Raw genomic sequence first — 16,564 nt, 5'->3', positions numbered from 1 at the left:
GTAGCACTTTATAGACTAACAAAACCTATTTTGTTAGTCTATAAAGTGCTACCAGGCCATTTGTTGTGTTTTAAGTTTAGTCAAACAATTCTGTAAAGGATAATCTACTACATATTTTAGAGAGTTTGTCTGTTTGTTGAATTCTTGCTAAATGGTAAGAGCTAGGACCACCAAATTCAATATATAGCTTCCTCTTATAAGAGCTTGATTGTGCCAGGAAAGCGGGATGTGCTTGGAATGGGATTGCTTCTTATAAAACCAAATAGAGAAGACAGACTCCTCAAAGCAAATACAGTCCTCAAAATTGACTGAGTGAATGTTGAATGTTCAGGGTTCGACAAGTAATGCAATCTACTTGCCCGTAGCGAGTAGATTGCAACCCGGAAGAGCCGGGTTCGGGTGATCTGCGCATGCGCAGAACGCCGGACAGCGCAGCTGGCGAGCCCTGTGAATGTTAAATAAGACTGAGCGAAGATGAGCCAGAAAAGTAGGATGACCCTGGAGTAGGATTGCTTCTTAATGAACCTTACAGAAAAGATTAAAAAATGGAGTAGTGATCTGATTTGGCACAGCTAAATCAGTGTTTAATGTTTGAAAACTAGAAGAAAATGTTGTTGGAAACCAAATTGACTATAGCCCTTTGCTTAAAAAAAAAAAAGTGAATAATATGTGGGAAAAAATATACTTGATTGAATTCCCATTTAAAAAAAATTAAAGTAATTAAGAGAAATTTTAACAATCCTTTAAGAAATCAAAAATAAAAATTAACTTAATAAAAATAACAGTTTTTGAAAAATACAGTCATTTAAATAAAGCATGTACATTTTCATTTAGGGAGTTATGGACCTGAGCAATGCTGAGTAAATCTATTAGTATTTTATATATAAAATGTATAAACACAATTCAGGCACAATTTTTACCACTAAAAGAAAACAAATATTGTATAAACAACAAAAAAAATTATTAAACTCCTGTTATACACATTTCTTTTAATCTTTTTAAATTTAAGCATTAGAATCATTATTTAAAAAAACAAAGGAAAACTTGCTTTACATTGCTAAAATACATCAATTTGTCATAAATAGAAAGATTTAATGGTTTCCCACAAATTACTATAGTCTGGATTTTTTTCCCCCCACCCAATTTGTTCTACAACCAAGTACATTTTTCTGCTTTTATGGAAGTGAGTTCTGCAGAATCCCAGTTCCACTGCAGGGCTCTAGATTATACCTCTTTATGCTGTCATAGTGCATATAGCACAGGCACAATTTTCTGTTTAAGCTTGTGTTGTCACAGTAAAGATAGTGAGGTCCTGCTTTTGTATGTTTTGAAATAAATAGCTTTAAGTGTGAAATTTCTTCAGAGAAAAAATCTGAAATTCTGGTAATTAAAGATATATCAGAGGCAGCAGTGCAGGGTGCCAGACAGAAACTGGTCTCTGATGGAGAGCCAGTTAAAAAACCAGCTCCCCTTGTGCTGTTGCCTTCTGCTGCAGCCGCTGATACGGAGGTGCAGCCCCTGTCAGGGGGTGGGTGGGGGATTCTTAGATCCCAGACCCTGTGTTGAGGGTGGGGTGGAGAAGGAAGACAGGTGTTTCTTAGATCCCAGACCCTGCATGAGCCAGAACTGAGCTGGGTTGCTTGTCCGCCCAGATGCTAATATGCTTTAAATTGAGAGCTGCAGCAGGGGTAGGTCCTGGAGTCATATCAAGCCAGGACCAAAGGCTGCTGACCAGCCTGCTAAAAACTTATTGGCAGTGGGGCAGGGAAAATGTGCATAGTCTAGCATCCCTAGAACATAGCAGCAGGCAGGCTGCTGCAGGGAGAGGGCTGGAGTCACTATTGTACTGTTTTGACATTCCTTAGCAGGGATTGCTCAGGGATACTGAGGAACTCCAAGAAGTGCAGATATTAGCCCTGCCTTTCTGAAACACTGCACTAGGGGATGCTTACCCAAGTTTCTTTGCTCTGTCTGTCGATAGGATGCTAGCAATGTGCAATGAAAAGTTAACAATGGGAGGCAGAAAAAACTGACTGGTTTTTACTTTGGTACCTTTTGCGTGTGAACAGTATTTTTGTCACCAAACCTTCCCAGTGTAGACATAGCTATATTAGAAACTGCTAGTCCCTGTTCCTGGTATGTATAAAGGTGAAAATAACTTTGTGAATGTGGATTTTATTGAATAGTGAGCTTTGGAGTAGTCCATATTTTGGACCTTAAAGTCATACAAAATATAACTGATTTCTTTTGCATGGATGGACTCTGAGTTTTGGAATATTTGGTATTTACATAAAAAGGAATAAAATATCTAGTTACACATGAATATACTTTTTTTCTTTAAGGTGCGCATTGCAGCAAAGTTCATCATTCATGCTCCCCCTGGGGAATTTAACGAGGTGTTCAATGGTGAGTGTCTTTGTTTTCTCTTCTCTGGATCTATTAAATGCATTTCCGATATCTTGTGTATATATTTCATAACTTTAAAGAAGCTATTGAACATTAGGGCTGTCTAGACTGGCCAGCTTTTCCAGAAAATCAGCCGCTTTTCCAGAAAAACTTGCCATCTGTCTACACTGGCCACTTGAATTTCCGCAAAAGCACTGACTTCCTACTGTAAGAAATCAGTGCTTCTTGCAGAAATACTATTCTGCTTCCGTTCAGGCAAAAGTCCCTTTTGTGCTAAGTTTTTGTGCAAAAGGGCCAGTGTAGACAGCTCAGATTTGTTTTCCGCAAAAAAGCCCTGATAGTGAAAATGGGGATTGGGGTTTTTTTTGCGGAAAAGCACGTCTAGATTGGCACGGAGGCTTTTCCGCAAAAAGTGCTTTTGCGGAAAAGCATCCGTGCCAATCTAGACACTCTGTTCCGAAAATGCTTTTAATGGAAAAGTTTTCCATTAAAAGCATTTCTGGAAAATCATGCCAATCTAGACGCAGCCTTACGAGTTCATTGTTTTGCTTTTTTGTCACCCTTCCTTGCAACTTCATGCTGTTTATCTCTAGTCACTACTTTTACTGAAGTGCTGTGAAATTATTTTATATAACTTGACTTGGCAAGTTTCAAACTAATCTTAAATTCCCAGATATTGTGGTGCCCTCTAACTGCAAAGGGGAAAACCTTTTTTTGTGTGTGTGGATGAGAACTTATTTTGTCACCATTGCCATTTGTGCAACACTGATCCCTGCTAATACTGTCTGATATGTTGAAAGAAAGGAGATTTGAGTTAATTGCTAATGCTTTGATATATAGCTCAATTACACTCCAGGTTTTTTTGACCTTGCTGAAAAATGCTTATTTAAAAAAAAAAAAAAATTAGGGTGTGGTTGTTTGGAGGTGTGTGGGGAAGGGTTTAAGATCTTGTATTGTCTAACCAGTTAACCGATTAAGAGGGGCAAGTAGGGAGCCTGCAGCTGGGCTGGAGCACCCCCAGCCGGAGCAATCTCCTGCATGAGGTGGGCCCTGCAGGGCTGGAGCAATCCTTTGCCCAAGGCAGGCGGGTAGCTGCTCCAACCCCCACAAGTTAGCCCTGAGTGGGCAATAATTAAAACATTTCTGAAGCGGCCCTGGGCCATACAGGAAAGGGTAAGACCTTGAGTGGAAAGGGTGGGGCGGGGATACTTCTGGGTTCTCCACCCCCAGACCATGATTGGTCTGGGGGCAGGGGAGTGCATGAAGCCTCCCCCAGCCCTGTCATGAGCGCCTAGAATTTCCAAGCACTGCATGTTCCTGGCAGGGTGGAGGAAACTTTGTGTGCTCCCTTCCCACCCCCAGGTTGTAATTGGACTGGGGGCGGGAGAGGGGCAGGGCTTCTGTGGGCTGGATCCACTCACTTGGCCGGCCGATTCTGGCCCTTTTGCCCACCCCGGGTTAGCATCACCTATTCAGGTGACGGGTTAACTAGTCACATCCCTACTAGAGAACCACTCCAATCATATTTCTGAGTCTAGTTACTACACTGTGAAGTCAAACTGATCAAATACGTGTTATGTGATATAGGGGTGTAGTTGACTAGTCGCTTCCCCGCCCTTCCTGCTTCTAGAAGCTGGTTTTCCCCCAGCACCGTCTCCATGGGGAACAACAGAGACAGAGGTGCAACAGCGGAAACGGTGAGAGCTAGGACTGAGCTGTCTCACTCCGCGTTCAGTCCCAGATGCTACGCCTCTGCTTTTTAACTGTAGTAAGTACCACCAGAGGCACGGCGTCTGGGACTGGGTGGGAGCCGGGGCTCAGTTATCTGAGACCGCTGCAGCTCTGCTTTTTAAATGTAGTAAGAGCATTTAATATATAGTAAGAGCATTTAAAAAGCAGAGCTGCAGAGTACCTCATTATCAACTAATTGAGTAGTCAATGGAAATTCCATCGACTACTCGATTAGTTTCCTAACCGCTATTTAACATCCCTAATGTGAAAAGCTTGCTGTCTGTTGTTTTTCCCCTCATTTCCTTGAGGCAAATCTTGATTTGACACTTGATGCGAAAGTTATTTTATGGCTAATATAAATATTCTTCTAGCTTCTTGAAAATAGTGTTAAGACTTAAATATTTTCTTTCAGATGTTCGGTTGCTGCTTAATAACGATAATCTTCTCAGGGAAGGAGCAGCCCAGTAAGTATCATGTACTACATTTAGCATTTAAAGACTTCCAAGTTTCACATTCTATTAAGGTTTTGTTATCAACAAGTCATTGAAATGATCTGACTTATTAATAGTGCACCTGTAATTTTAGCTATGCATTCATCAGACCTAAATAAGCTAGATGAAGTTAGCCTGAGTCAAGAGTTACATTAAAGAGGTCCAAGTAGAACTCAGGAATTACAGAAGAACTATAGATGACTGAGTGGTGCTCTGCAGTACTGAGTCATCCCTTTTGAATTTAGAAACCATGTTGGAGCAGTGTTCTAAAGAGCACAAAGCTCCCAGTTTTGTGTGTCTTGGATAAAGCACAAGCAGTCTTGTGTCTTGTGTTCACAAAAAATTCTAGGGCACTTTTTTGCAGAGGTGTTACCCAAATAAACATACATAGGTTAAGTTACATCATGCTTATCTACATATATATCCCCTTCCAGTTTCAATTATAAATGTGTGTCAGTTTTCATAAACAGATGTAGTGGTTGGCAATGTTATCACTACAAAGTAAATTGTTAGGTAAATTTGAGCCTTTTTGGGAGTCTGATTAAAGGGTCAGCATAAAGGGATCCCACAAAGACGGTGGAATGGGGCCAAAAAAATAAGTGGACCTTTACTTAATTTTTCTGTGCTGTGACCCACATCTAGTTAACTTATATTTATCTCCATAATTTGAAGTTGTTTACTCAGAAGGTTTCAGCTCTTGCACTCCAGTTAGACCTCTATCTATAAAAATAACACTTTTCATTTATAGCTCTCAAAGCTCTTTAGAAAGATAAGTGTCCTATCCTTATTTTACAGATGGGGGAAACTGAGGTACATAGTAGCAAAGTGACATGCCCAAAGTCACCCAGCAGGGAAGTGGCTGGGTAGAATCCAGTTTTCCTGAGTCTCTGTGCTCCTTTTATTTGACCACATCTCTAAACTGTTAGTTAATCATGTCTAGATTTCTGAATGGTTAATACCCACATCCTCTATGCTAAAAGCTTTCTGTTTGTCTAGCAATGCTATATAGTAAAAACGACTTCAAGATTCCACGTTCCTGGACAGATGTTTTTTCTCATTTGGAATAAATAGACTTCTAGGAGTCTGCACACACTTCTTTGTGTCAGTGTATATATTGTGGGCATTTCAGAGATTAAACTAAGACACTTTCTGTAAAATGTATTTACTGTGCTATGATCTAGACATTGACTGCAAAACAGGTGGCCTTGTAAACTTATCACACTTTTCTATTAAAAGAGCTAAAAATATCTGTGTGAATATATTAAGTGGCTGTCTAGCTCAGCGCGGTAGTCTGGACGCTCCGCGTTCGACATCGTGCCTCCTGGAATGAGGTTTACCTGGGAGGTCGACAGATGCCTTTGATGTCAACTGTGGAGAGTCCAGACTACTGCGCTGAGCCAACAGCTGATCGGCTCAGCGCAGCAGCCATTTAAATTTAAATGAAGCGGCGATTATTTAAATTGCCGCTTCATTTTCCCATGCTGGGTAGCCTAATCTACATGCCTCTGTCACCAGAGGCATGTAGTTTAGACGTACCCTCATTGTCTAACTTTCTTTTGATATTTGTAAATAGTTAATTTTAATGCTTTTGTAATGGTTGGAGAGTCTTTTTAACTATTATGTAGAATCTGATGTGTATTTTTTCTTTTAGTGCATTTGCACAGTACAATCTGGATCAGTTTGCTCCTGTAAAAATCGAGGGTTATGATGAACAGGTATGGCTATTCACTCATAAAACTTTAGAGAAAAATTAAGGAGCATGCTATGATAGAACTTCCTGCCTTTATTTTCCTGCAAAAATATGTATTGGCAAGTATTCTAAGTTGTTAAACTGTTTATCATGTAAATCATGAAGAGCTACTATATAAGCTGTGTGGGCAGCATAAAGATACTTAAACAGGGATGGGGAATTTACAGCCTGTGGGTCAAATCCATCCTGTGGCTTGCATTGAATTGGCCCACGAGGCCTTCTCTCCTCGCAGTAGGACAAGCAAGCACTGGTGCTCCCCACTGCAGGAGAGTGGAGGAGAAACCTCACAGGCCTGATCCTGGCAAGCCACGGGCTATATTCAGCCTGAAGGGAAGAGGAAGGGGCTGTGCATGCTGCAGGGAAGTGCTCCTTGCAAACACTGCCTCCCATGCTCCTGTTGGCCAAATCAGGGAGCTGGGCCAGATAGGTGCCCCATCCCCTGTCCTCATCTGCACTATCCTCTAGGGATAGCTGCACTATCCTGATAGAAGCAGCAAAGACGGGGGGAAAGGGAAAAGAGGGAGTACTTCAAAATGTCAGTGCCACGCGGAGCCCAGTAAGGGCTCTGTGGGGTGCTACTGCTTTGAAACGCTGTGGCGGTGTTTAGGAGGGGCAGTGCTGCACAGCTGACCCCGGGCTCAGTGTGGCGCTGCTGCTTTGAAATTCCACGATAGCATTTCAAAGGGGGCAATGCCACACAGAGCCTAGGGTCAACTGGGGTTGGCCCAGGCTGACGCTGGGCTCTGTGCAGCATTTCAAAGTGGCAGTGCTGCATGGAGCCCAGGGTCAACGGGGGACTTTTGTACATTTCAAAGCTGGCTTGCTGTGTGCAGCCTGGGGCCAGCGGGAAGTCCTTTGTGCATTTCAAAGCCAAGCACCCTCATGGAGCCCAGAGTCAGTGGGACTTCTCACTGGCCCTGGGCTGCACGTGGAGTTCCGCATTCCTCCTTTGAAATGTACAAGAGGTATGCAGAGGTGTCTAATGACTAATCAAGTAGCTGATGGAAATTCGACTAGTAAATTAACTGCAATTTAACATCGTTAATATGAATTCTGCATTTGCTACAATGAAGGGTGAACTAGATAAGAACTCAAGGTTTGCTTCTGCTTACTTTGTCATATTCATCCCTCCCTTCTGTGTATGAACTCAGTTAACATAAGTTTTAAAGAATAAGATTTAGATAAGCCTGGCTTTGGTATGGTTTAGTCTTTCTCTTTTTTATATTGAATGATATAATGTCAAAACCAAAATGTGTGTTTAAAAAGAAAGTTAATTTAAGTATGTTAAAACTATAACTTTGTAATGCAGGTATTGATAACAGAACATGGAGATCTAGGCAATGGAAAATTTTTTGATCCAAAAAACAAGATAGCTTTTAAATTTGATCACTTAAGAAAGGAGGCTACTGATCCTAGGCCTTATGAAGCTGAAAATGCAGTTGAGTCCTGGAGAAATTCAGTAGAGACTGCAATGAGAGCCTATGTGAAAGAACACTATCCAAATGGTGTTTGCACAGTAAGTACTGGATATATATGAAATAATGGGGGATCGAAACCTCATTGTGTGTTTATAGTGTTGGTAGGAGACGATCAGTTCCTGAATTATATTGAGTGCCATTATCTTATATGAGAGAGCCTAGTGAAGACATTCCTTTAAAGTCATAGGTGGGAGCATATTGGGTTTTAATGTTCTCATTACCCACCACTCTGTATCACCTACAAGCACTTATTTTCTTTTCTTCCTTGCCCCCAGAAACATGCTCCTGAACTTCCGTTGGGTATTGATTGTGCACCATCGGTTCCTCACTAGCCTCCTGGGACACAGTGGTATTTCTTGTATTGCTCAAAGTTTGAAAACTAGAGGCTGGGCTGCCCTATCGTGGTACGTGGATCTAACTTGTGCAACTTGATTAACATGAATAAAACAACAGAAGCAGATGATGTTAGATCCACTTACCATGGTGGTTACACTGTGTTGTGTCGACAGGAGAGTATCTCATTTTCACATTCCTTTACCCTTCTCGGGCAGGTGGAGTACACAGATTAATTTTAATGTGTCTTCATCAGACCTGCTAAATCGACACTTGTCTCATTGATTGCAGCAGTGCCAAGCTATTTGCAAGTGTAGCCATATACCCTGGAGTAGTCCCAAATTCTGTTCTACGTGTGACAAGAGATACATGACTGGATAATGTTTGATAATGATGTTCATGTTCTAGTCATACAAGGACATTGCTGGCTGTTCCCCTTCATCAGAGAGTGAGGGAAAAGTACACACAGTTTGTTGCATTCCTCACTCAGGCTGAGGTGTGAAGAGTGCAGTTTGTTCTCATTCCCTAACAGGGACAGAAAAGGAAAGAGCAAGCAGTTCTGGTATGAATCTCGGGAGGTAGGGAGAGACTTTTGCCCACCTACCCTCCCCCACACACTATAGTTTCCTGTCCAGAGCCCCTCCTCAGCCCTGATTGCTGAATCCCTGCCCCCTCCCCCCCCCCCCCCCCCCCCACCTCCGGCCTCCTGGCCTGAGCCCCTCCAAAAAACACCTTACCAATTTCTGGTAGATGTGCTAGTTCTACATATGTAAGATTTCAAACATGAAGGAACTAGACTCTGAAGTACCATACATTTTAGCTGGCATTGATTTGCTATATCTTTTCAAGAGAATGCATATTGGTAAAAACAGTGGGGACAGATAATGGGGATGAGTAAATAAGGTTAGAAGCTTCACTGTGACTAAGTGAACTCTGAGTGGGGAAAGAGAGAAGGTTTGTAAGCTCAAAAGCTTGTCTCTCTCCAACAGAAATTGGTCCAGAAATTTTAGAAACACAGGGTAGGTGAACAATCTTTTATTGGATCAATTTCTGTTAGTGAGAGACAAGCTCTCAAACTCACTGATCTTGTCTCATACTGGGATCAACACGGCTGCAACACCACTGTACATAAATAAGGAAAAGACTCAGTTTGGAGGTACATTTGCTATAAACCTGGGGGGGGGGGGGGGACAAAGGGATGGGGTCTACAGTTATCCATCTGTAAGCAAAGTGAAGAGGTGTTAACTCTTTATTGTAAGCTTTAATCTTGTCTTTGATGTGTTCCTTTAAAAAAACATGATGTGTACGCATGGCCTTTTTTTGGGGCTGTTTTGGAGAGACAAAATACCAAGTCTTGGGTATAGCAAGGCAAGATAAAGGGAGAGAAAGCACTTCATCCTATCCTCTGTACTTAAGCAAAAATAGGAAGTGGGGGTTTCATAAAAATAAAACCTTTTTTCTTCTGTATCAGACTATCACTTGTCATGCTTGATGCTTTAAAATTCCACTTAGGGTTTTTTTTGGTTGAACCTCTCTAGTCGGAAACTCTCAGGACCTGACTGGTGCTGAACCAGAGAATTTGCCAGACCATAGGAAGCCAATATTGTCTAGCACCATTACCAACACTTCCACTGTTTGTTGGCTTCTTAGAAGATACTAGAGCTAAATAACAGCACAGAACATAACCAGGACTGGTGGCTATAAACAAACTTTATAAGACTGCAGGAAACAATGGACATCTAGATAACTAAAATCATGGCAGACCACGGATGTTACCAAATCAGAGATTGCCAGACTAGAGCGGTTCAACCTATACCACATTTGTAGAGGACAAAATACTGAGATATTGATGTACTGAAACAAATACATGCCTTGTTGTTGTATATTTGGTGTCTTAATTGCTTCGTTTTCCCCTTACCTAGTAAAAAGTTGAAAATATCTAGTTAGACAAAGAATAGTCTGAAATCCAGTCGTTTCACTATTCCTGAAGATTCCCATATGACTGATTAGTTTTATATGGTTAAAATCAATCAGTGTTGAGACATATCTAATGTCTTTATTGCTAATCTGGAAGGTTTATATACTTGCAACATTTAAATTTAGGTTGGCCACATCCAATGTGATAGTCCAAATATTGTGCTCTTACATTTTCCTCCTTTGAGTCATACAAGCATTCAAGGCATGGTTTAAAGCTCATGTATTGCCTTCATTTGTTTATGCATAGAAATAATGAAAATTATTTTTAAAGTCTGTAGTGTAATATCACTGAATTATAATACAATACAAGAGCTAAGTATCTCTCAAAATCTGTCTTGTTCATGTTAACTTCATGTTAAAATTCGACACTCTCCGAGAAGGAATGAACAAACACTCAAACTATCTTACCCATTACCAAGATAGCTTCCCCAATTATCACCTCTAATACCATTAGCTCACAAACATCCCACTCTCCCCACCTCTAATATCATCAATTCAGACACTTACCTTCCTTCCTTCCTCCCCCCCCCCCCCCCCCCCCCGCATCCCCCTCCTGTTCTGAAATGTGATTTGTCCTTTTCATATGTGTTCATTTTTTTTAATTGTATCCTTTGGTATATATGGTTGTGACTATTTTCTTCCACTATTTGATCTGAGGAAGTGGGTCTGGCCCACGAAAGCTCATCATCTAATACACCATCTTGTTAGTCTTTAAAGTGCTACATTGTCCTGCATTTTGCTTCAGCTACCCCAGACTAACACGGCTACATTTCTATCACTGTCTTGTTCAAGGTACTTATAATTTAACTACTCAAAACTTGGCATTACTTTATTCATTCTTTTTCATTTTAGGTGTATGGTAAAACAATTGATGGACAGCAAACCATTATTGCATGTATAGAAAGCCATCAGTTCCAAGCAAAAAATTTTTGGTAAGTTCTTACCTAATCTTGTATTTGTGATAGACTGAGTTACTGAAATATAATAATCACCTCTACTCATCCTCAGTATGAGCTAATGCTCACTTTTTGGTGAGAAGAAGCTGTGGGTGAATTTGAAGCTTCTTTAAAGAACTATATAAAAAAAGCTTTGCTTCTAAAAGATGCAAAATGGTAGGTTACAGCTCTGTTATGTTGCAGACTATTTGGGAATTTCCTATCCATGCATTTTCCTTGACTTTCCAGTGATTTTCTTACTTGCAGTTTTCCTTCCTTGACTATTGTTTCAGCCAGTTATTTTTAGCTTTAAAATGTTGTTCTTTTATTTTAAGTTGTACGATGTCCACAAAGAAAAGCAAATTGAGGACTAGGAAATGTACAGCTATTTTGCATTGACAGAAGAAGAAATGACACATGATTCAGTTTCATTTTATTTCTCCTAGCCAGGTTCAGAAGCAGTCCTTTCACAGCTGTATGAGTTGCCTATCTTTGTTTAGGTAGCCAGCGGGGATGGGAAGCCTACAATAGGATGTGGGCTTGAAGTATCCATCAAGGAGGGGAGGGATAGCTCAGTGGTTTGAGCATTGGCCTGCTAAACCCAGAGTTGTGAGTTCAATCCTTGAGGGGGCTATTTAGGGAACTGGGGCAAATCTGCCACGGATGGTAGTTGGTCGTTGGTCCTTCTGTGAGGGCAGGGGACTGGACTCAATGACCTCTCAAAGGTCCCTTTCAGTTCTACAAGATAGGTATTGTGTGTGTGTGTGTGTATATATATATATATAAAAAAATATATACTTGACAGTCTTTCTTTTAAACTATCAATACCTAGGACCTTAGTTATCCCAGAGATACCACTGGTTCCTTTTTGTCTGAAGGGAGATGAGCAGGATACCTTCAGTAGAAATATTTAGCTTCACCTTACAGCTCTTTGTCATTAGTCATTCCCCACAATTCCTCAGAAGACAAAGGGCAGCACAAATCAGGTTTACTGATTATTGTCAAAATACCCTCCTATTATCCAGTCTTATACTGCCAGGCAAAAGAGTTCTCTGATCCCATCATGAGAATTTTAGTTCAGAAAAAAGTGGAAAAATGGGAAGGGAGCAAGACAAAACAGGACTTCTGGAAATTTGTATCCAATATGCCTGAGACTTTTTGCTAGCAGAAACACAGCTTTTTTTTTTTTTTTCCCCAGACATAAGAAATACTTTGTTAGTGCTTTTTCTTCATGAGTCCTCTTAGACTGGCTATACTAGAGCAACATGTATCAAAAGGACGCATCACCAATATTGCTAAGAAACTTCACCAATCTTGCAAATTCTCCAGTTCATAATACTTTCAGGGAATTGTTACTCCAGGTAAAGGGAAAACCAGCTTCCTTCCCACTCCCAAAAAATCATAGGAGCTATGAAAAAAAGTGAGAAATCCATTAGCTTCTCCAAAAGAGCACAACTAAAAGAGTATGTTTCAGAAACTCAAGCAAAATGCTTGTGGTGATGCAAAATGCCATCATTTACTATTAATTTTCACAGTAGGAAAGATTTAAGAGAAATTCTGTGCATATATTTTCCCATTAGTGATAGTTTTAATTCTTATGCATAAACCTCTGGAAATTTTCTTGTCAGAGTAGTACATTGTTGCCTTAAATATAGGTTCTCAAGACAAATGACTAAACCTTAGAGGGCCTAACATCTGAAAGCCAAGGAATTTCTAACCTCTGTCATGCTATGAAGATGAGACTTGAAGGTAGAATCTTGAATAATGTCCAAGGTTTTCTCTCCTGTTACATTTCAGGATAAAGTTCCATAGTGAGGATGTAAAGGACGGGAAATGCTAGCATTTCAACTCATTTTCTCTGAATAGTCAGTGCACTAAGCCGTTATCTACCAGATTTTGGCAAATAGTAAACTTTTCTGTAAACTGAAATATTTTGGCTAGATGAACTATTTCTCCTTTTTGCTCTGTAAAAGTTTATCTGGCTAATAACTAAAATTAAGTCACTTGCAATTGTGTGAAGGCTTTTTGCAACTTTGGAAATAAACTTCTAGATCACTGAGCTTGGGCTCATTGGTTAATGTTTGAGTTAGACACAGTCTCCAGATATGCACAGGAAGCCACCTTAAAAGCTGGCTCTCGTGCACCAGCTCCTGGGGAGCCAACTGCTGCCCCTTTGAAAATGTCAGTGTTTACACAAAGTTATACAGTTACATTGACAGCCCTAGCAGTTAAGTATCTGCATTAATGCCTGCGATTAACGCAGGGTGGGATGAATGTGGTAAAAATATTAACGCGTTAATCGCAGGTGTTAATGCTGTGCTGCCCCTTTGAAGTGCCACTCCGGTGCTTCAAAGGGGCAGCGCTGCACAGAGCCCGGGGTCAGCTGGGGACTCCAGCTGACCCCAGGGTCCCGTGGTGCTGGGGTGGCCTTTCCAAGGAGCAGTGTTGCATAGAGCCAGGATCAGCTGGGGACTCCAGCTGATCCCAGGCTCCTGCAGTGCTGCCCCTTTGAAATTCTGCTGCTGCATTTCAAAGAGGTTGCTGCCCTGAGACTGGGGTCAGCTGAGGACTCCAGCTGATCCCAGGCTTCTGCAGCGCTGCCCTTTTGAAACGCTGCTGATTTAAATTTTTTTAATAACTTGACAGCCCTATTAATTACATGCATTTTAACATCCCTAATAGCTAGTGAATATAACTGTTAGAGAAAACTTGATCTATCTCTTGTGCACTTGTAACATGATAGCCATGCACATGTTTCCATTCCCAATTGCAAAAAAAGGTCTTATGTCACTAGTTCAGGAAGCCAATATTAGTTAATCATAATTATTTCTGTATGCTGCATCAGCCAGTGAGATGATTTCATATTATCCAATATAATGCCTTGCCATCTGCTCACTTAACAGAAGAGCTGATAAAATTTGAAATGCCACTGTTTTTGATGTTCTGTGTTCCATTAAAATCAAAATACAGATTTATAATCCAGGCAGTGCATCTCTGATTAGAAAATTGTCAGAAAGCAGTTGATCAGCACTAGTAAATAAAATAGATAAATTAGTAAGGAAACATTGTTTTTATTTTATGCAATCATTTGAAATAATTGAAAACATTTGAAATGTGCAACAAGCTTCTAGAAGTTCTAGGTTCAGCAATGAGTACAGAGTTATGATTAGGACTTCTATGTGAAAGATATCATAATTTAAGGATGACAAAGGACTTTACAAACCATTGAAATGACTTAATTTTTTACTAAAATGTAGGGTCTGTTAGTGACACGTTGCAGTTATCTAACAACCCGCGGAGTACTAGTTGTTCACAAATCTTAAGTATGTGAAGTGTAGCGACACAAGTTGGGAGTTTAAACACACATGGCACTTCTTGCTGCAAGTTGTCAGAACATTGTTCTGGCACTTGTAGCACTATACTGCCATCTAGCAGTCTAGTTGAGAAACTAGTAACTCAAGGAACACAGAACCTCTCTATCCATCTCACTCAGTGAGCTTAAATAGTTATCAAATCCTACCTTGCTTGGTTTTTGAGTTCTGAAATTACAGCCCAAGGTATATGGATTTGGGCATTTAACTTGTCTGAATTATATTTAATGGAGCATTTCTTCATCAATTTGCATGGATTAATTACCTGGTAATCTTAAACTTTTTTTCAGTATTGTTATCTTCTGAAAGGGAATAAAATGTGTAGCTATTCTTGTGGAAAGTGAGTTTATGGTGTACCCAAACTGTTCTTCCTGAATACATACACAGAGTAGAAATTGAGAGCATGCAGGAGCTTTTCTAATATAGCCTTTTTCTGATGGAATGATCCACTAACTCTTTTCATAAGTGTCTGCCTTGCGGGATGCAAACAGTGTGAAATGTAGCCTACCTGTATTTCAGACATCTGGAAAGATGCACTCTCCACTTGAGTGGTTTGAGAAATCTATTACATTTGTTTCTAATGGAAGGAATGTCTACAGTTCTGGAGCTTTATATTTAAGAGATGTCCAAAACCTTAGCTATAGTTAATAATATATTTAATGTTTGGTTTTGTTTTTTAATAAAAATGCAAAGATTGTAAAGCTAGTGGGCTGCAAAAGGTAACTCTGTTGCTGGAAATCATCCTTTTCCTCTAAAACAGTAGTCAGCTACATATTTTTAGAGAGAAAGTTCCAGTTAGAACATCTGTTATGAATATATCATCTTGCTTCATATCCAAAAGCAAAAAGAAGTGTTCCCACGGAGCCCCAGTTTTTCTTAACTGTTTTAGTGCTTTAAAATCATGAGTGATTTTTCTTTTGTAAAAATATTGTTCCTCCCATGCTACCACACTTAACTCTCTGAAATTAAATACTAAGTTTGTTGACAATGATGCACAAATTTTTGAATTTTAACATTTTATTCAAATTATTTTCCCTGCCTCCTTTTATAGCTTTATTAATATGATTATTTTATTATTATTATTATTGTTAAGGAATGGCCGTTGGAGGTCAGAATGGAAGTTTACAATCACCCCATCAACTACTCAGGTGTCTGGCATCTTGAAAATTCAGGTAGGCTTACCATAAATTAGATACTTTGGTATTTAGTAGATGTCTAGTTTTTCTTTTTTTAATTAGGGGAATCTCATGGCAATATAGCAACCTCTTATAATAGAGGTGCAAGAAAAAATAGAACAGATACACAAGTCATTCTGCAATATTTAAAAACAAATTGGCATATTTGTCTATAAATATTCATGTATACATTTGTGTGCGTATACACGCGCGCGCATAAACTTTTTAAAAAGTAGATGACGGATGGTGGTGGAGACTCATCCTAGTTCGTGTGATGTGGAGCAGAATGTTCTTTTTGAGTGGGGGAAGGGGTATATGTTGCTCCCCTGCCTCCTGTATCCAAAGTCTTGGTGTCTGTTCAAAGAAGGCTAGTTGTAGCTTGTTTAGGCTATTTCCTCTTAACGGTATAGGATAAGAGAAATATACTCTTTGTTCCAGGAGCTCTGTTGCTGCTGCTACACTGCAAATGGAAACATTTTTTTAAAACGGATAAAGAATCCGGTTTTACATTTAACAAAGTCAAACACTTCTTTGGATACACTACCAGAATCGTTACAAGAGCAGCCCAATTAATGCATACATCAGTGGTCCCCAACGTGGTGCCCACGGCGCCATGGTGCCTGCTGGGGCATTTATGTGCACCCGCCGAACAATCTGGGCCGGCCCCGCCCCTGGGTGCACGGCTCATGCCGGCGTGAGGCGCATGGGCGGCCCCGCCTCCTCAGACACTAATATAGTTGCCTACCAACCTTCTGTGCATCATCGCCGGTCTGTCTCTCCAGAAATATTTTTTTAACTATCAAATTCTCAATTTTTGGTGATGCTTTTTTCATCAGTTTAGAGGGGTTAAAAAAATAGAAAAGATTTTGTTCTCTGAAAATTCAACTGTGAATGAATGGTATTTAGTTATTTTTGCC

The 16,564-nt window shown here is 40.2% G+C and overlaps 1 protein-coding gene across 1 annotated transcript in view; it reads left to right on the top strand.

Annotated features, from left to right (window-relative positions):
• Nucleotides 1-16,564, top strand: part of CAPZA2 (capping actin protein of muscle Z-line subunit alpha 2) — a 46,350-nt gene that overhangs the window by 23,797 nt on the left and 5,989 nt on the right. The window contains exons 2-7 of the mRNA XM_075929194.2: nucleotides 2,343-2,406; nucleotides 4,550-4,601; nucleotides 6,280-6,343; nucleotides 7,688-7,894; nucleotides 11,019-11,098; nucleotides 15,566-15,644. Coding sequence (XP_075785309.1) covers nucleotides 2,343-2,406; nucleotides 4,550-4,601; nucleotides 6,280-6,343; nucleotides 7,688-7,894; nucleotides 11,019-11,098; nucleotides 15,566-15,644 — 546 coding nt within the window. The remainder of the gene's footprint in view (nucleotides 1-2,342; nucleotides 2,407-4,549; nucleotides 4,602-6,279; nucleotides 6,344-7,687; nucleotides 7,895-11,018; nucleotides 11,099-15,565; nucleotides 15,645-16,564) is intronic.

The sequence above is a fragment of the Pelodiscus sinensis genome, chromosome 1 (genome assembly GCF_052426305.1).
Source record: "Pelodiscus sinensis isolate ZL-2025 chromosome 1, ASM5242630v1, whole genome shotgun sequence".
In the NCBI taxonomy this organism is placed as follows: Eukaryota; Metazoa; Chordata; order Testudines; family Trionychidae; genus Pelodiscus; species Pelodiscus sinensis.
The sequence above is the reverse complement of the archived record's forward strand: the minus strand, read 5'-3'. Positions and strand labels throughout refer to the sequence as shown.